The following is a 20,937-nucleotide window of genomic DNA, read 5'->3' as shown; positions in this document are numbered from 1 at the left end:
AGTCTATATATAGTCTTGACAATAGATCAGTCTTTAGTCTTGATTATAGATCAGTCTATAGTCTATACTATATATCAGTCTATACTATATATCAGTCTATACTATATATCAGTCTATAGTCTTAACAATAGATAAGTCTATCGTATTGACTATAGTTCAGTGTACAGTCTTGATTATAGAACAGTCTAGTCTTGATTATAGTTCAATCTATAGTCTTGACTATATATCAGTCTAGTCTTGATTATAGTGTAATCTGTAGTCTTGTCTTTAATTAAAGGGCAATCTATAGTCTTGACTATAGATCAGTCTATAATCCTGACTATAAGTCAGTCTATAGACATGATTATCTATCAGTTAATAGTCCTGACTATAGATCAGTCTATAGTCTAGATTATATAACAGTATATAGTCTAGACTATATAATAGTCTGTGGACTTGATTATAGGTAATTTTTTAGTCTTCACTATAGTTCAGTCTATAGTCTTGACTATAGAGTAATGTGTTTTCTTAACTTTAGAGCAATCTATAGTCTTAACTATAGGTTAATCTATCTATAGTGATGACTATATAGCACTCTATAGTCTTGGCTATAGATCAGTCTAGTCTTAACTATAGTTCAATTTATAGTCTTGACTATAGATCATTCCATAGTCTTGACTATAGAAGAATCTATAGTCTTGCCTGTTGATCAGTCTATAGTCTTTACTATATTATCAGTTACAGTTTTGTGTATAGATCAGTTGGACAGTTTAGAATCCCTATATTGACGTCAATGTTAAATCAAATGCGGTTAAAATTTATATAAAAACCACAAAATTTTATTTATAAATGTTATTTGCATATAACTTTGACTCACCAATTTTTTATAACACCAGGGAATATATAGTCGGACCAACGTTTCTTTTCCATGAATTTTTAAATAAAAATACTTTTTAATTTTTAGTTTGATTTTAAAAATGTTTTATATTTTTAAACTGAAATATTTTCATTAGTGTATACATATAAATATAGTATTAGTAAAGATGCAATAGTTTAGTTTTATTTTTATTTTTTCATAATTTTTGTTTTGTTCCATTTTATATAATTATATAATTATATTATTATAATATTTTATTTGTTATTTTAAAAATTCCCAAAACTATAGTTGTTTATCATGCTTTTATGGATGCGTTTTTTTTAATATTTTGTTTGATAGTCAAGTACTTGTTTTTTGACCATTTAAAAGGACTCTTTATTTTATTCACTTGACCTACTTATGAAATGAAATTTAAATAATATAATTGAACATAAAGAAAACAACAATGTTTAATTACAGCTGATTAGTTTAAATGTCGTTTTTTTCTATTATTAAATGTAAAGTTCTCAAACAATTTGTAAACTATGTGGTTGCTATTAATGGTGAAAATATTGTGTTTAGTTAAAAGATGTTTTAAACTACTGAAAGATTTTAGTTTTTAGTTTGAAATTCATAAAATTTTATATTCCACCATTTTTTAAAAAATTGCTCTGGCTTAAGTTAACTAAAACAAGATCTTTCTTATTTTTTTTTAGAAATATATATTTTTGTGTTTTTAAAGTACTTTTTTTATAAATTTTCGTTCTTATTTCTGGTTTATAAAGGCTTTGTTTGCATTAGCTAATTTAAAATTATTTTTTGTTGTATTTTTTAATCTATGGCTAAATAAAAGGTCTCAAAACATTGTTTTTTTGAAATTGCAAATATGAAGATATCATTTTGTAAAAAGTTGAAAATTTATTTCATTATCACATCACAAATTTTTTATTAAATTTCTTTTTAACCAAAATGTCAAAGTGCAAAAATAGTGCATTACTCTGACACATTGTAAGACTGATATTTAGAATTGTTAGAATTTATAGTCAAGTCTATATACTCCATGATCCATCACTGATCTCATCTATAGTGAAAACTTTCAGACAGATCTATGGTCTAAAGTCTTGACCATAGATCTGTCTGTACTGAACTATTGCCAAAACTCTAGACTGACTATAGACTTTTGAATGATCTGTAGTTAAGTCTATAAAAGAATATGTAGTAAAAGTAGTATACTGATCTATAGTAAAGACTATAGACCGTTATATAGTCAAGACTATAGAGGGATCTACCGTCAAAACTATCCATAGTAAAGATAATAGACTAATCTCTATCCAAAGACTATAAACGAATGTGTAGAAGATTATAGACTGATCGTTATTCAAGATTATAGACTGGTTAATAGACAAAATTATAGACTAGTTTATAATGAACACTACGACTGATCTATAATAAAGACTACTGATCACGACTTAAGATTATAGACTAATCTATAGCCAAAACTTTAGACTAATAGTCAAGAGTATAGAGTGATCTATTGCTAAGAATATACACTGATCTATAGTCAAGACTTTAGACAGATCTTCAATTATGACTATATACCTATCAACATTCAAGAGTATGAATTGATTTATAGACGAATCTAGGGTCAAGACTGATTTTCAATCAAGAATATAGACTGATCTATAGCCAAGAGTGTTATATAGTCAAGAGTATAGATTGATCTTTAGTCAAGACTATAGACTTTAGTCTAGACTTTGGACAGATCTTCAAACAAGATTATAGACTGATCTATAGTCAAAAGTATAGATTAATCTATAGTCAAGACTATAAACAGATCTAGAGTCAAGACTTTAGGTTGATCCTAAGTCAAGACTATGGACTTATCTATAGTACAGACTAATCTTTGATCAAGAATTGAGTCTGAAAAATGCTCAAGACTGTATAATGAGTTAAGGCTATTGACTGATCTATAGTATAGACAGAATACTAATCTGTAGTCAAGATCAAAGACTGATCTACAGTCAAGACCAAAGGCCAATAGTTTAGTCTATAAATTAATCCATTATAGACTGGTCAATAGTCATGATTATAGACTAATCAGTAGTCAAAAATATAGATTGATCAAGACTAGACTAACTACGACTAAAAACTAATCTATAATGATTTTAAATTCGCACTGATGAAAATCCTAAAAATTTTGCAATTTTGAAATAAATTTTCCACTTTTTTCCCTTAAATTATATTGAAAACTTATTTATAAATCTACAAAACAAGAACTAAGTTCAACTAATAAAAGTTTTAACTAAATCTCGAAAGCAGCTAAACAATATTAACAGATATTAAACAATACTTTAGATAGTAAATACTATTTGCATATTTATGGTTTTGAAACCTTTTTTTTGAAATACGATTCTGTGTACCTATGTAGTTATGTAGTATATGACTAAATGAAGTCGAGTGATTTGAAATATTGTGTGTAAATAATGAAATATTACATATATTTACTTTTACTAAATAGGCTTGTCTTTAATGATAATTTATTTATACAGACGTATAGACAATATTTTATTGTAGCTGCTAGGTGCATTAAAAGAGATAGAATGAGACTGAGACTAATAGATAGAGATAGTTAGAGAGAAATAGAGAGAAAGAGAGAGTTTAATACATAATTAAATGTTGCTTTAGTAGTAAATTCCTGATATCTCTGTTGAGTTTTTACTTTGAGTCACTTTTGTTATAATATTTCACTTCCAATCGTACCAATTTTTTTATAGTTTAGGTTTTTAAACTTAAATATTTTATAAAACTAAATGAGCAAATAAGAAGGGGAAAATTAAGGTGCTAAAGGCAGTAGCAAGATCAGTTCTTAGATCTTTTTTTTTGGTTTACTAATGCTTTCAACACCCTTTTTAAACTAAAAATGATAAATTTATGAAACCAAAAATTTTGTATAAATATACATATATAAATATAGAAGCTTTTTATAAAAGCAGGCAATATATGACTAGATTTTTAATTATATACTATACATTTCATTAGTTAATATATATTAATGTATATGTATGTATATAGGTATATGTATATAAATATGTATATATTTATAATAATCTTATAATGGGCGGTAATGGGCGGCTAGGATTTTTTTGTTTAATGTTTTAGTAGTTGTAGTATGTAAATATGTATATTTTATAATTAATATTTATACTTTATGGTGGGTATGTGTATGTATGTATGTATATGAGTGTGTGAAAGAGAGTTTTGCAGGGAATTCAGGATTTAAAGTTTAAAAAAGAGAGAGATATTTTGGATTTTTTGGTTGGATTAAAAGCTCTGTTGCGCTTGTCATACATATTATTAATACACACTTACAAGTCAAAATAAAACTCAACAAGCAAAACCTAAAATTGGTTAACTTTTAGTTCGTTGCCTTGCAACTGCACCAAACGAAATGCTTCACGTATTGTCGGCGTCATTAATAGTTTTAGATTACCCTCCGCCTCACCGGGTAGCGATCTTAACAATTCCATAGAAGCCACTACTAATTGCGCTAAAGCGTGTCTCTTGTAATTGGAGTCTTTAAGAATGCTGGTAGCTCTTTGTTGTTCGATTTCGGGTGATATAGTTTCCGATTCGGGTTTCTGCGGACGATTTGTATCGAATGGATTGTTCCGGCTTTTAGGTTGAAACTCACTGATTAATGTGGTCATGGTGACGCTTTCCTCTTCGGGTGATTGTGTTAATCTTTGGGGTGAATAATCGTTGTTTTCGGCCAGTCCAGTGGAGCTGCCATTTTCTATATTGCCATTCAAAGTAATACACATAGATTTAATATTTTTTGCTGAACTATTAAGTTGCGCCTCTCCCGAACGTAAACGGCCATTTTCTATATCATGCAAAGTAGAGTTGCTTAAGTACAGTTCACACACCAGATTCCAGGCGTCTTGTAGGCAAAACAAGTACCTTACAAAGTTCTCCTTTTTCTTGACCTTAGTGGTGTTAAGACGTGAGCAGGATTCGAGAATAAAATTCAAATCCTCGGGTCCTAGATTGTAAATAACAATATCGTTTAAATAGGAATCGACCAAAGCTATGTAGTAAATCATCCAGGAGGAAGTCATTTGTTTATATAGATTTGCTGCATACTCTATATTGGCCACCTTTTGCATAAGAAATTTAAGACCAGGACGAGAATCAAATTCCAATGCACTAGTTAGGAACTGCAAGCAACAACGCAATAGTATCTCCTTGGAACGGAAATCCAAGTCATAGTCATAGCATTGCTGTGTAGCGGTGGTGTAGTTGTCAAAAATACAAGTGGACACGGCCTGGGGTACACATTTTAAACGGGATAGCAATAGTTTGGCCACCAATTGTAAAAGCATTTGATTTGCCAACAAACCCACAACTAGGGTCTTGAAGGGTATTCTTATGACAAAGTTATCGAGGTTAGAATTGAAGCCATTATTTTGGGGATACAAAAGGAACGAATAGCTGCGATCATCCGTTAAATGTTTATCCAAATGATTGTTCAATTTAGCTCCCGGTTCTCGCTGATTATCAGAAAGAAACACCTGCTGGGCTAGAGAATATATGCGTGTCAATTCCTCAATGGTGCTGTCTCGTCTAGCGGCCACCTTAACATTGGCACAGTCACCATAAAAACTGTTGGATTTTTCATGAAAAGCAAAAGATAATTGGCGCAATGGTGCTATGGTAACAGTGCAGGCCCTATGTATAGCAGAGCAGGCTATCATCCATTGGTATTCATTAAACAAAGTGCCGGTAGAGAGTATAACATGTTTAAGGCAGGAAACACCTACTCGAGCCACTGTTTCCTGGACCTGCGCAGCACATTCGATAAGCACCAACAGCAATTGTTTCAAGGCCAAAGTAGCCGAGTTAGATACCTTTGTGCTGGTCTCTTTAGAATCCTGTGAACTTTCTTCGCTGGAAGTACTATCATATTGAGCTCCTCCAACACCATTAGCTACTCTCTCTTCCACCGGCTCGGTAACAAATTTTAACTTAGAATAAGCATTATCCTTAGGTTGTACTATCTGTGTAACACGAGTCCTAGTATTCGTTGCCTGTTTGCGCACTTCGGGCAAAGACATTTTAATAAAATCTACCACCAAATCAGTGGTCATGCAACAGCAATGCTTGAAATTTTTCTCTACCATTTGCCAGGAGGTGCCAGTTTTATTGATATACCTCAACCAATCCTGTATCATGGGTATCAACAAGTGATTAATGCAGTAGAAACCAAATTCTATGCCGGGATTTGTTAGTAGATTCTTAAAATGCTTAAAGATTGTCTGCAATATGGGAGCCTGATGTGAATAGGGACAAACTATTAAGGAGTTGGTTAGACCATCCAATAGAAGAAACCATACTTTGAGTACACCCGAGGGTTTGTCCATTTCATCGATTTTTACTATAGTCTCCTTGTCGATATGCAATGAGCGATAGGAAATCATATGTTGTTCATTTTTGGTTTGTAAATAATCGTTGCCAAAATATGTGAAGTTCTCCATGGAATTGGGTATGTTGGCATCAATAATATGTGTGTATGAAATACCCTTGATCTTGTAGGTGGAATGGAAATTTGGGCATTTCGGCATATTGTACATGAAACCTAAAATGGAAGAGCAACGTTCTAGGAAACGTAAAGTTTCATGCAAGAATTCTGTGGGTCTAAAGTTATTCTCATCATCATTTGCAGCGCCACCACCACCACCCGAAGATGAGCCAGTATTTGAACCACTCCCTCCACCACCTCCACCCACTCCTCCACCACCTCCTCCTCCAGCGCCGGGTACCTCGAGGAATGATAGTAAGCACAAAATACAATCGAGGCCCGCATTAGCAAAAACCAAAGTGTTGTCGGAATCTAAAAATACCCTGAATATGTCAATGATATTGCTTGCGTTTAACATGCGGCTTCTGGCATTGCGCAAAGTGCCAAACAAGGGACGCCAACCCGAACGTATTTCCGTACGATGAGCTTCCACGATTTCATATAAACAGGCCACAATTTGATCCTGAACATCAGAATCACATGAGTCCATGCTTAAAAGATTCTCAAATGGTTTCAGTAAAGCCTCATTAAAGTGGAAGTAGGGCAGTTCAGATTGTTCCACCAATAAAGCCGTAACTATATCATGTATATACTCTATAGCTCGCTTTGATATAACGCGATCGCGATGGCAAGCGGCGTCCATTAGATGCGGCCCAGTTATGGCCCATATCTTGAGGATGTGCAATAAAGGTCTGGGGCTGCGAAATACTTTTAAAGTAACATCACCTATACGATGCAAAAGTAAAGACATGGGCAAAGTATCATGTTTACGCCAACCCTTGCTGGGCCACCACACACGACTGCCTTTACGTGTGGTAGTATTCTTGTATAACTGTTCTCTGGATGCCCTACAGAGATTTTTCAAGAACTGGCATAATGAGGGCAAACTTAAACGTTCGGCTGCGTCACTGAAGAGATTTTCCGCCTGCTGGGAAAGTCCACAAAGAACTTTGGTTGTATCGCTGGGACTCAGTAGCACAGTTTCGTTGGTACCCGAGTAGACTTTAAGAATCGAAGTAATATTTGTGTTGGGACTACGTAGTGGAGCTTGTAGGAAGCTATAGACATCAACACTGTAATAGAAATGGAGAAGTTAAACGACTGCGAATATATTTAATTTTATTTTAAAGTTCCCACCAAGTTTCATCATCATCTATGGGTATAGAAGCTAAATTAAGTTTTTCATTTTGACCTCCATTACATTGCAATTTCTCTCCAGTCTCTATGTCACGATTGCCATTTGGCGATGAAGTTGGTACCGAAGGATTACGCATGCTAAAGATCTCATGCTCCAACTGGCTGACATGACGACAAACAGCGAATATAGATTGCCAGCAATCTGGACTATAGGAACCTAAATTAAGACCGCCGCTAAGCACGACATCCATCGACAAAGCCTGACTGGCAGAAATACGCGGCCCCGTCGTTTGGCAAACATTCGAAGCCAATAAGTTAAGAATCTTGCCAGCCAAATGTTGTAAATTTAAGTTATTGCTTAAGGTAGCAGCCTGTTGAAAAGAACTGAAATTAGAAATTTCTTAAATTTTAAAAATAGCTTGTTCCACCTACCGAGTGCAAACCATCCAAACACATGGCATATAAAGCCTCACCGTTCGATTTGGCAGTTTTACTTTTAACCCTCAAAGTGCGTTTAGATAATGCCACAAATTTACTTGAACTGGAAGAGGGCAAATCACCCAATCCCGAACTTAATACCAAAACCATGGAATCCCAACAACAGGTCAGCAAACGCCGACTTAGTTTTTTAGCAGCTTCACGTCTTGCCGTACTGTGTTCATCATCCGTATACTTAACATTAGCCGACTGAAGTCTTTGCCACTCGGACATCATTTGTGTAGCGCCTAAACCACCAGCATCACATAACATATCGATCAAGGCACAGCGATTATTACCTCCCTCCTGGTCATTACTGTCTAGAGATTCCAATATATTTAAGACCAATACACTCTGATACAATTCACATAACCAAGCTGAAGATAGATATACCAAGACGCCGGTATTCTGGACGGATGTAACAAACTGTTGCTCAGACATTGGTATCATGATCTCCTTCTGCATGTCTGCATAATAGCCGGCTTTCTTTAGTTGCCAACTTAGCAGTAAAGCCGAGTAAATGGCCAAATATATGCCATCAGCATTGATGACCGTAAAGTTATAATCAAAATCGGAAATATTGGCGCTGTTCTCTTGACACACAGCAGAGGCAAACTCCTGCATAGCCTCGTCGACTTCAATACATGAGCGTAAACGCAATAGTTTAGGAACCAAATCAGAGTGTAGAGCTTTAGCAAAATCCCGGGCATGTTGACGATCGGTGTCAACATCGGATCGTACGGGAATTACTGGCACTTCCAGATTAGTATATGGCCAGCGATTAAGTTCAGCTCTAGAAGCCTCATCGCTGGAAGTCGAATGTTCTTCATCTTCGGGTCCCTCAGTATCGCCGGAACCATTCGAAGCCGCATCATTTTCTATATGATGATCACCATCACTTTCTGAACCCGATGAAGCTTCATAAACACTTTGTCGAAATTCAACGACAGCATCTCGATAGGATGCCGGTAAACGGGCCATTGACTGATAGGTTAAAGGCCCAGTATAGTCGGCATCTTTTAATTGTCCGTAACGTGAGTTTACTACATTTACAATTTGATCACTTATCATTCCTTCTGTTAATTCGCCGGTACAAAGTACTTGTAGACTTTGCAGCAGAGCAACCATGCATTCAACACTGGCTTGTAAACTGGCCTCGACTACAGTACCATTTCCGGCACCATAAGCACATTCTTCCATTGCATCGATCATTCTGAAAAGGGAAAGAGAAATATATTTTATTGTGATTTTCCATTTAAATGCTATTGAGATATCGATTATTATCAAATATCCCTGTTTTAGTCCCAGATTCGTTGTGTGAACTTGAACTAGAACAGAACTAGAACTAGAACAGAACTAGAACTAGAACAGAACTAGAACAGAACTAGAACAGAACTAGAACAGAACTAGAACAGAACTAGAACAGAACTAGAACAGAACTAGAACAGAACTAGAACAGAACTAGAACAGAACTAGAACAGAACTAGAACAGAACTAGAACAGAACTAGAACAGAACTAGAACAGAACTAGAACAGAACTAGAACAGAACTAGAACAGAACTAGAACAGAACTAGAACAGAACTAGAACAGAACTAGAACAGAACTAGAACAGAACAGAACTAGAACAGAACTAGAACAGAACTAGAACAGAACTAGAACAGAACTAGAACAGAACTAGAACAGAACTAGAACAGAACTAGAACAGAACTAGAACAGAACTAGAACAGAACTAGAACAGAACTAGAACAGAACTAGAACAGAACTAGAACAGAACTAGAACAGAACTAGAACAGAACTAGAACTAGAACAGAACTAGAACAGAACTAGAACAGAACTAGAACAGAACTAGAACAGAACTAGAACAGAACTAGAACAGAACTAGAACAGAACTAGAACAGAACTAGAACAGAACAGAACTAGAACAGAACTAGAACAGAACTAGAACAGAACTAGAACAGAACTAGAACAGAACTAGAACAGAACTAGAATAGAACAGAACAGAACTAGAACAGAACTAAACTAGAACCTAATTAAAACTGAACTAGAACTGAACGAGTATTGTACAGGAACTCTACTCTTTTCTACTTACAATCTAAAGAGAGCCATTTCATCACTGCAGCCCTGGGCAGTAGTTTTATCGGCATAAAGAATCACAGCTAAATCGATTAAACGTTCTGGACTACGGAAAATTTCTCGTACACATTTTAAGGGTTCTGTACGATTTTGTGGTGTAGGCAGCAATAGCATGCGATGGAACAAAGCTTCTAACATGGGCCTTAAAGAACCATGAGAACCAGCTATTCTTAACAGTTGAATACCCGTAAGATAAACACAACGAGCCTGAGCGCCATCCAAACCAGGACCAGTAAAAAACCCTCTAGCCTCATTTTCAATAATGTGTAAAGCATCTCTGGAAATATGAATGAAGTATTAGAATGTTAAAAATAATCCATCTATGGAATTTAGAACCTACTTGTAAGTAAATTTCTTATCCAAATTCACTCTTCCCGGAGAACCCAATGCAGCCGCCAAAGTAGGGCAAAACTTTTGCCATAAAAATGAAGTAAAATGCGGATTGGCATATACATTACGTGGCAACGATGATGTCAAAGTTAATATACATTCCGTTAAGTACAGAGTGCAAGTGTTCTCCACTTTCTTATTAGGTGAACTGGTAACATTTGGTTCCACCAAACGACTGCAAAGCCACTGCATTACCGGTATTACCTCATTATATACGGCAGTAGCCTGGGTTTGTGTCATTAAACCAGCGGGTGCGGTTTTCTTGACATCCTCTGCCTCTTCTATGAGAAAGGTACAAAATGTTCTTAAACATTGTGAGGCGGCTGCTAAAGAAGCCGCTTTGGTGGCTCTCGAACCCAATTCCCAACATTCTCCACAACGTGAGAGAATCTCTATGAGTAGACGCCCATTTAGGGTACAAGCAGGAGAGCAAGCCATAGCCAGAAAAAGTCTTAAAACATTAACCACAGTATCTTCATTACTCGTTGTTGGCAATATACTAGAAGTAGCTCTCAACAGTTGAGCAGGCAACCATACCGAATCATCTTCCGGTTCCAGGCCAATATAGAAACGTTCATCTTTTATTATTCTCTGAAAATAGGGTAAAATTTGTGTGTGTTAATTAATTATTTGTCATACGTATTGTTGTCCACTTAATTGTTTTTGTTAGATGTTAGATGTCAGGGTTTATTTACTTTACACAGAAAATGTAAACAATAATAACGTAATTGTATTGAACATGTTTGTATGTTTGTACTGAAGGGTTTATTTGCATTTGTTAGACAAAAGACAAATTTGTTAAATAGTATTTTCACTGTTTTGCTGTTAATTGATTTTAATAGTTAATATATTTTTAAAATTAAATTAAAAATAGTGTAACTCAAAATTCAATTTTTTAATTTAATACTATAAGAATTATTCTTTGCTATAAGATATCTGAAAAAGAATGTCAATTTTACTTTTATCTGTTTTCATTTAAAATTTTTCTATATAAATTCTATGAAAAATATTTATTGTTAAATCTCTAGAGATTTTATTTTTCACATCCTTCGTTCTGTTTTTTGTTTTATGGAATTTAGGCCATTCATAAATATTTGTAATTTTACTTTCATTCGCTCTGAAACTCTGTAATATGCCTTAATAATAACTTTAATAAGTTTTTTCAAGATTCCACTTAAAAATATATAACTATTAGAAATGCATACATTGTAAATAAAAGTACTCATAAGTATACATAGAATGGTTTGATATGCTTTGTGAAACAGAAAACAACACTGAACGAAATTTGAATAAGTGAAGCCTTTTTTTATTAAAAAAAAATAAAGAAAATAAATAACTAAAAAGAAATTGAAAAAAAAAAAAAAACAAAAAACATTTAAATCTAGTCGGATTACATTCCTTAATCAATATTTGCCACTAAGTCAAAGTTACCTGATATGCAAAGGATGAACATTAAACTTTATCACAAGATAAAATTCAGATTTTAGAAATATTGAAATGTGCCTGAATTCTATATCAACCGCCGCCCTCAGTTAAATTTCCCACACTGTTTCCTCCAACAATGTCTACGAACAATTGACATTTTGATTTTGCAAAACATTTACAATTTTTTAATCCTTTGTCGCACACACATATGGATGAGTATTAAATAAAAAAATCAGGAAATTCTATACACGTTTGTCGTTTGTATTCTACACAATATTTCCTTAATACGAGCATTAAAACAAAAGCTACACACAATAACAATATTAAGAGAAAGTAGTAGAATACACAATGGTGGTCGTGGTAGTGGTGATGATGGCGATGGTGCTATTGTTATATTCCATTTAGACAAAACGACACTTGATCCTTTTGTGCAATATATAGTAGTCGTTGCATTGAACAAAACTACATACAATCACAAGTACTTGTATTGTGTTGAATACTCAGGAAACCCAGTAGTCTTAAAACAAGTTAACTGTATCCTTTCTTAGAAGTATTTTAATATAATACCCAAACGGATCTAGTTAATTCTAGTTCAGTTCTAGTTCAGTTCTAGTTCAGTTCTAGTTCAGTTCTAGTTCAGTTAGTAGTTCTAGTTCAGTTCTAGTTCAGTTCTAGTTCAGTTCTAGTTCAGTTCTAGTTCAGTTCTAGTTCAGTTCTAGTTCAGTTCTAGTTCAGTTCTAGTTCAGTTCTAGTTCAGTTCTAGTTCAGTTCTAGTTCAGTTCTAGTTCAGTTCTAGTTCAGTTCTAGTTCAGTTCTAGTTCAGTTCTAGTTCAGTTCTAGTTCAGTTCTAGTTCAGTTCTAGTTCAGTTCTAGTTCAGTTCTAGTTCAGTTCTAGTTCAGTTCTAGTTCAGTTCTAGTTCAGTTCTAGTTCAGTTCTAGTTCAGTTCTAGTTCAGTTCTAGTTCAGTTCTAGTTCAGTTCTAGTTCAGTTCTAGTTCAGTTCTAGTTTCTAGTTTAGTTTTCTTGGTTATTAATTTGTATTTAAGAACTGCAGAGCTGTCTGATTGTGTACAATTTTAAAAATGTATTTAAGTTTTCACTTCACTTACATGCAATCCGTTTAAGCCCATTGTTACAAATTTTGGTCGCTTGGTGTCTAATGCCATTTGCAGTGCTGTAAAGCATACCGAACGCAATTCATGTGATGGATCTCGATGTATACCATGTTGTCGATATAATTTATCTGAAAAAGCAATGAAAAAGGGAAACGAAAATCAGAAAAATACTGCACATAATGCAGCCATTTGTAGTTTAAACTACAGACAGCCACACAATTTTCCAATGTAACTAATGCTAATAGCAGAAGGACTTCAAGGAAAGAGAAAAAAGTACGCATGTATAATGATGTTGGCTGTTGAAGTAAAAATAAAAACTTACCGTATGCTATTTGTGCAGTCTGTCGAAGGGCATTATGTTTAGTCCCCGTAGACTCCTTTATTATCAATAGAAATAAATCTTCCATATTTGTGTTGAAATTTGTCTGTTTCTTTTTTTCAAATTGTTTTTAAATTATTTATATTTGTGTAATATCTTTATTGAAAGCTTATTTTCATCAAGTTTAAATTTTAATTACACTTTTTATTTTAGCTTTATGTATATTGTTGGATATAGTTATTGTAATTGCTTTTTGTTGTTGTTGTCCTGTCAACAAATAAATCAATATTTAAGATGTTGTTAATGACGCTCTACTGATGACTACGATGTCGATGACAACGACAAGACTACAAAGCTATAAGTCTTAAGGTCTAAAAAATCCTTTGTGTTTTCATGTTGCAAAAACTTTATTTTATGTTCTCTATTGTATATGTGTATGTAAATATTTTTCGTTTTTCTCTTAAAGCAATATTTTCTTTTATTTTATAAATTTCAAATATGTGCCTTAAGCTCCTTCATACATATAATAGTACACTCATCATACATATGTTTGCACTATTTATGATGACTCAACTTCATGGAGTGAAAAAAAGTACATACACGAGTATCCCATAAAAAATGTACCCTTTTTGCTTGCTTCAGCTATACGATAATAATATTCAAGGTTTTAAATTTTCTTTTTTTATTAATAAATTTAGTTATTTCTTGTTTTAATATCTATAGACTTTTGTTAGTTTAATATTAAATTAATTTTCGTTATTAATTTACTTTTCTTTTTTATATATTTTTATTTTTTCTTAACTTTTATTTTGTATATACAATTTTTTAAGTAATTTTTATATTTTAGATTTTGTTTTTTTCCGGGAATTATTCACTTTTTCACTTATGTCTACATGGACTCTCGTTTAATGACTGTTATTGCTTGCCTCAAATAATGTACTCCATGCTAGATAGTAACAGTTTGTCGGGGATGAACATTTTTAAATTTGTGAGTACTTTTCTTGTTTGTAATTGAGTAGATTTTTCGTACTATATTTGTGCAGAAGTATGAAACTTTACTTTAATTTTATTTAGATACTTTTAGAATTATTCTAGTTTAATTGATAATAAAAAACTTCAATCCTTTTACTGTATTATTTCAGATGCTTTAATTTCATTTCTTTCAGAACAAATTCTTTATTGTATTATTTTCTTTATTGAATGACGTATATAAATTTAACTCTAATTACTGTATAAATTAGTTTTACATAATTTTTCTCTTTCTAAGAAATTGAAAACAAAAATTAATTTATCTAATCTATCTATCTATCTATCTATCTATCTATCCTATCTATCTATCTATCTATCTATCTATCTATCTATCTATCTATCTATCTATCTATCTATCTATCTATCTATCTATCTATCTATCTATCTATCTATCTATCCATCTATCCATCTATCTATCTATCTATCTATCTATCTATCTATCTATCTATCTATCTATCTATCTATCTATCTATCTATCTATCTATCTATCTATCTATCTATCTATCTATCTATCTATCTATCTATCTATCTATCTATCTATCTATCTATCTATCTATCTATCTATCTATCTATCTATCTATCTATCTCTCTATCTATCTATCTATCTATCTATCTATCTATCTATCTATCTATCTATCTATCTATCGATCTTTCTATATCACAAAATTAAAAAAGTACTTTTGAAATCATAACAGTATAATTCCCTTCATAAATAGTACCATCTCTCTAATAAGTACGACAATTGTTCATCCGTGCGCATGTCCTTTTCGAAAGGGGGGGGGGGGGGCTCAAAAGTTCACTAGTTTCAGTGTATGTTAGTGAGTGTATCTCATCTCAATTATATAAAAAATCAATAATTTATGGCAATTCCCTTTTTTAATATTATTATTTGTTGTTGTTTTATTTATTTTTTTGTTATTTTTCTAATTCATTCTTCTTTATCATTCGTATTGTCTTTTTCCAAAGACACACACTCACACATATCTTTCTTCCTGTAAATTTATTTATTTCGTATATTTTGTTTTGATTTTTGTTTTGTTGTGTTATGGACTTGAGTTTCTACTGCTTGAGTAGTGAGTCCAACATATTCACTCACTATTGTCTTGAAGCCTGTTGGTATCTTTTTGGATGATGAGATGTTGATGACGACGATGATGTACACACACGGTGAGACACAGACTGTGTATTAACAGGTGGTTTATCTACTTTTGTAGGAGAACACAAAAAAAATATACACAATAAAAGAATGATATAAATGTTTTTATGGCATAAATTATGCATACGTACCAGCAACAACAAAGGTCACCCAGTAATCGTTTCCGTCATCATCCTTTTAATGAGCGCTTTGCTTGTTGTGCCCCTTTTTAATGATTTTGAACTTGTAAACATGTTTTTTGTTTGTAAAATGAAATTAAATATGAAAATAATGAATTATTTGCGCGCTTATGATTGAAATATTTTATAATTATATGTGTATTTAGAAATAAATATATTCTTAGACCTAAAAGAGTAAAATTTTAATGACCTTTTCTCCTTTCGTTTTTTAATAGACAAAACAAATGTACAGGTGTAGGTATTGTATATAAAAACCTTTGCAATTTAATTGGAACTATATTCTTAAATACTTTTACCATTGGAATATGAATTTTAAGCTTTGGAACGTTATTTATTTACTGAAATAATTTCTCACAGAATCTTTTTTTACAAGCTTATAAATATTTGATTTGTTCGGTTGTCAATAAGGATACAAATTTGTAACTGTATTCTAAAACCAAATAGCCTGAAGTTTTTCAGTCATATATACTCCTGACGACTAGCGTTCCTTTTCATTATGAAAAACAAGCTGCTAAATGTGTGAAAATACCCATAAGCGAAATATAGCTCGGTAGTTAACAGTTAGTATTTTTGTTAGGACCTAGGATTATATATGTAAATCAGACAGAAAATTTTAATTTTAAAATACATAGTACTAACTTATACCAAAATTAGTACTTTATTTTTGGTATGAGAATATAGACTAAAGACAATAGATTTAACTATAAATTAGACTACAGAGATGACTATATTCTAGGCTATAGACTAAACTATAGACAAGACTATAGGCTAGACAATAGACTTGACCAGAAAATTCAAAAAATATAATGCTTCGAACATTTTATATATCAATTTTCGTAACTCACCTGAAACAAGAAGACCAAAAAAAAAAAAAAGGATAGAATTAAGTTGCAGTTTATACATAATCTGAATGTGACATCATAATGTTTTTCTTTATTAATTTACTTGTACATATAAAATGCAATTAATATTCTTAATAAAAAGATTGTTTGCTACAGTAGGACTAGATGAATTTATTTAATAGGTTTCATTTTCCACAAACCATCATTCAAATAATGGCAATTTTCCACACCAATACCTTTGTTGATTTTAGCACTGCAAAAGTAATTTAAAGAAATTAATAGAGTTAATTATGATACATTCTGGCAAAACTATACAAAATAATACACATCCGTATGTTAAACCAAAAGTGCTAGACATTTCTCTTTGTGTATTCCCATCAAAGAAAATTATTTACGGATTTTTTATTTTATATTGAACTATACAATTTACTCACATATCTTCTGTAGACAATGTTGTTATACCAATTGCTAAAGCATGCTCTTTACCCTCAGCCATAATGGCAACAATGGTGTTCTTTTCGGCCGGTGTCATCATGGCTCCGGGTGAGGTTAAGCCGGGACACATAATATTAGCACCACTTAAAACAAAACGTATGGCACCCTTATCCACCTGCTGCATATTAACGAAGAAGGGAAATTTGTGCAACAATTTCAATGTTGGCATCCATTGGCCATCACGATGACGGAAAAATACCTGTTCACCGGCACCATTCAAAAGCAATTCAATGTGGTCATGACTAAAATGTATTAAAGCGACAAATAATAAAGAAAACATAACAATTTCTTCTTTACCAAACTCTTACCATTTTGCTATGCGGTATGTGTCCTTTTTGGGTAGAATAACATCAATGTGTGATTCCAACAAGGGATAGGTTTCTAGCAACTTTGCTCTTATTCCCTTTTGCACCGACGACTTCAATTGCTGTATGGATGAAACACTTTCTTTTTCTTCAAATCTAAAATATTATTATTAGAGTAAATAGTATTTTTCTTTTAATTTGATTTATTAAATCGTAAAACCTACTTTTTAAACATTTTGAGGGCAGTAATATAAAAAAGAACTAATAATAAATTTAGTAAATGCAAAAAATATGCGTTAATAGTAGAGGTGGCAAGTTAGCGATGACACTATCGATAACTATCATACGTTTATATATATTGACATCGTTAAAGTACCACATGTTTAAATAGGGTTTCTAATAAATATATAACAAAGTAAATGTTTAAAAGGCGATATTAAAAAGTTTGTTAAGTCAACAATTTCATAATTATTAATGTATTAAAATCGACTTTCCATAAATTGTAATAAGTCGGAAAGTTTTCATAAATGCAAAAAGTTGCAAAGTCAAAAACTACTTTTGGAACTAATATACATTGGGTACAACTCTCCAATTTTGACAAAAATTTTACCACTTATAGGCCTTTTAATTTTATGATTTATGATATATGTCTTTTGGTCAACAAATGTATAGTTATGGAGTTATAGACCTTCGAAGTTAAATATATATATTATCAATATCTTCTCTATTTAAGAACCCATCCGGACAATATATATATATCATTAGAAAGAGCTCTGAAATACCTTTTCAACGTTATATAATATGATCCTTTTTATTAACCCTTTGAGGACCAATTCCACAATTATATAGAGTTTTTTCACAAAAATGCCGTTATTTCGTAAATCCATTGATATAACGTTACTGATATATATTGGAAAAATTGCAGAAGAGATTTCAAGCTTTCATTTGATGTATGGATATATACTAATATCTTAATAAATATAGACGATATTGTAGTTGGATTCTTTTGCACCCCATGTATCTTTTAAAGCAGAGAACATTCAAAAATATTTTTGAATCCTTCATAACTTGACGAACAAATAAAAATATGAATTTAGTACTTTTTGGATATTCGGACGTTTAAGGGGTGAAAATTTTACCTCTTTTTGGTACTTTTTTATAAAACATTGTTTTTGGTTTATTAACTTACATACATACAAATACATACATACATACATACATTTCGTTAATGGGGAGGAAAAAAGTACCAAGAGGGGTAGAAACGGGAAATTTGATTTTATTCAAGAAACACTAAATATGCAAATGGGGTGTTATTTTGAACACCGGTACCAAGTGATATTTTTTGGTACTTTTTCATTCTCCAACAGGTACTTTTTGAGTTTTCTATGATATTAAAATCGAAACATGAAATTAATAATTAAGGGACTTTTCGGAACTTTTTCGTTCTACAAAGGTACTTTTTGAGTTTTCTATAAAATTTATCCTAGAAACATGAAATTAAGCAAGTAGAGTCCGGAGTAAATGAGAATCTATAAAATGGGACTTATTGGTACTTTATCGTACTTCGACTGGTACTTTTTTGACTTAGAACATAGAAACATGTAATTAAGCACTTGAGAATCTATAAAAGTGGACTTTTTGGTACTTTTTCGTTCTTCAAAAGGAACTTTTTGAATTTTCTATAATATTAAACCTAGGAACATGAAAGCATGTATTGCCCCGATTAAGAACCTGTAAAAGGGGACTTTTTGGTTCTTCAAAAGGTACATTTTAAGTTTTTGTATAATAATGAACCTAGAAACGTGAAATTAAGCATGTAGAGCCCGGATTAAGTGAGGTCCTATAAAAGGGGACTTTTTGGTACTTTTTCGTTCTTCAAAAGGTACTTTTTGAGTTTTCTATTATAATGAACATAGAGACATGAAATTATGCACGTAGAGCCCGGAGTAAATGAGAATCTATAAAATGCCACTTTTTGGTACTTTTTCGTTCTTTGACTGGCACTTTTTGCGATTGCTACAAAATTTCGACTGGTACTTTTTGAGTTTTCCATAAAATTAAACCTAGAAACATAAAAATAAATATGTAGAGCCTGGAGTAAATTATAATCTATAAAAAGGGACTTTTTCGTTCTTCGACTGGTACTTTTTGAATTTTTTATAATATTGAACCTAGAAACATGAAATTAGGAATGTACAGCCCGGATTAAGTGATAACATATAAAAGGGAAGTTTTTGGTACTTTTTCGTTCTTCAAAAGGTATTTTTTGAATTTTCTATAATATTGAACCTATAGACATGAAATTAATCCTGTAGGGCATGGAGTAAGTGAGAACATATAAAACGGGACTTTTTGGTACTTTTTCGTTCTTCAACTGGTACTATTGGGATTTTCTTTTATAATGAACCTAAAAACATAAAACTAAGCAATCAGGGACTTCAGTGAATGAAAATTTAAACTGGAGTATTTCTGGTAATTTTTCGTTCTTTAACTGGTACTTTTTGAATTTTCTAAAATATTAAATATATAAACATAAAATTAAAGACGCAGTATCCTAATTGAACGAAAATTTATCTCGCTTACGTCCATTTTGCAAAAAGGCTCGATATCAATCGAAATCTCTATAGGCCATAATTGACCCTGCCCCCTTCAATAATTGATTTTATGAGGATCGGTCCGCCAATATAACCCTCTTACAGAAAATTAGTTTATAGCTAATACATGATTCCAAAAGTTATCATTATGATAGAATTATGGTAGAATTAAAAAAAGTACTTTAAATTATAGAGAACTTTGTCCATAATTGACCCAATTCCACATTTAAGTCCCTAATCCGAAAATCACGGTGACGTTCTTATTAATCTAATGATCAAAGTCCATATATATATGTATATGACCACTTCCGAAATTTGCTTTTTTACGACAAATGATTGCCGAATATAACTCTTTCTCCTTACTTAATCATAAATAAATTACCGCTAAAATAGGAATAGTCTGCCTTTAGAGTTGCGAGTTTTCATACACTCTAATAATGTTTTCAAAGTGAAACTTTTGGAATATTTTTCAATCTTTTTGTGATCCCTTTAAATGATGTTGTTCTGGAAGAAATTTAACATCCATGTAAACATTTTGGGTAATAAATTGGGGGACTACCAATGAGGGGAGCGAAACCTCCCATATGAATTAAATACAAAAATTCGTTTATCTGGGAAACTAATAGAACTAAATTCTTCAAATTTTGCACGAAGAACTTTAATATTCATCTGAACATTTTGGAGATTTTGGGGGGTCTTGGAACTCCCATATGAATTAAATAGAAAAATTCGTATATCTGAGAAACTATTAGAGCTAGAGTCTTCAAATTTTACTGAAGAACATTTAGAGAAATTGCAATAATTTGCGTGGAATCTCCCATATGTAACAAATTGTATGTCTGGAAAACCATTGTAGTTAGAATCATCAAAATCATTAAGCTATTTATATTGCTTTTAGGGTAGCTCAGCACACTGGGTATAGCTAGTA

At 32.2% G+C, this 20,937-nt stretch overlaps 2 protein-coding genes across 4 annotated transcripts; both read right to left on the bottom strand.

The window, feature by feature from the left end:
- Positions 1-1,016: 1,016 nt before the first annotated feature.
- Positions 1,017-14,401, bottom strand: LOC119603597 (brefeldin A-inhibited guanine nucleotide-exchange protein 3). 3 transcript variants are annotated; one of them, XM_037955673.1, is made up of 8 exons: positions 14,034-14,401; positions 13,413-13,790; positions 13,085-13,218; positions 10,502-11,142; positions 10,118-10,438; positions 7,983-9,240; positions 7,551-7,921; positions 1,017-7,486 (listed from the first exon to the last, which is right to left on the bottom strand). In XM_037955673.1, the coding sequence occupies exons 2-8, from the start codon at positions 13,495-13,497 to the stop codon at positions 4,234-4,236; spliced, it is 6,063 nt and encodes a 2,020-aa protein (XP_037811601.1). In that variant the 5' UTR covers positions 13,498-13,790; positions 14,034-14,401; the 3' UTR covers positions 1,017-4,233. The 3 variants fall into 3 exon arrangements, with proteins under 3 accessions (XP_037811601.1, XP_037811602.1, XP_037811600.1); XM_037955674.1 differs by having other exon boundaries at positions 13,413-13,780; XM_037955672.1 differs by having other exon boundaries at positions 13,413-13,676.
- A 2,255-nt stretch (positions 14,402-16,656) lies between these two features.
- LOC119603598 (malignant T-cell-amplified sequence 1 homolog) lies at positions 16,657-17,752 on the bottom strand. The gene is made up of 4 exons (XM_037955675.1): positions 17,640-17,752; positions 17,419-17,571; positions 17,050-17,352; positions 16,657-16,868 (listed from the first exon to the last, which is right to left on the bottom strand). The coding sequence occupies exons 1-4, from the start codon at positions 17,648-17,650 to the stop codon at positions 16,787-16,789; spliced, it is 549 nt and encodes a 182-aa protein (XP_037811603.1). The 5' UTR covers positions 17,651-17,752; the 3' UTR covers positions 16,657-16,786.
- Between the last annotated feature and the right edge of the window lie 3,185 nt (positions 17,753-20,937).

The sequence above is a fragment of the Lucilia sericata genome, unplaced genomic scaffold, assembly GCF_015586225.1.
Source record: "Lucilia sericata isolate MDLA Ls3-8-SP2 unplaced genomic scaffold, ASM1558622v1 Contig000314F_arrow, whole genome shotgun sequence".
Lineage (NCBI taxonomy): Eukaryota > Metazoa > Arthropoda > Insecta > Diptera > Calliphoridae > Lucilia > Lucilia sericata.
This window is presented reverse-complemented; position numbering and strand designations above follow the sequence as displayed.

Coding starts and splice junctions, on each gene's coding strand:
- LOC119603597 (XM_037955673.1), bottom strand. CDS start 13,497: ATGGAAGATTTATTTCTATTGATAATAAAGGAGTCTACGGGGACTAAA. Junction 11,143..13,084: donor TGGGCTTAAACGGATTGCAT/GTAAGTGAAGTG, acceptor CCCTATTTTCAG/AGAATAATAAAAGATGAACG. Junction 7,922..7,982: donor GTTTGGATGGTTTGCACTCG/GTAGGTGGAACA, acceptor TCTTTTCAACAG/GCTGCTACCTTAAGCAATAA.
- LOC119603598 (XM_037955675.1), bottom strand. Junction 17,353..17,418: donor ACATACCGCATAGCAAAATG/GTAAGAGTTTGG, acceptor AATACATTTTAG/TCATGACCACATTGAATTGC. Junction 16,869..17,049: donor ACATTGTCTACAGAAGATAT/GTGAGTAAATTG, acceptor TTACTTTTGCAG/TGCTAAAATCAACAAAGGTA.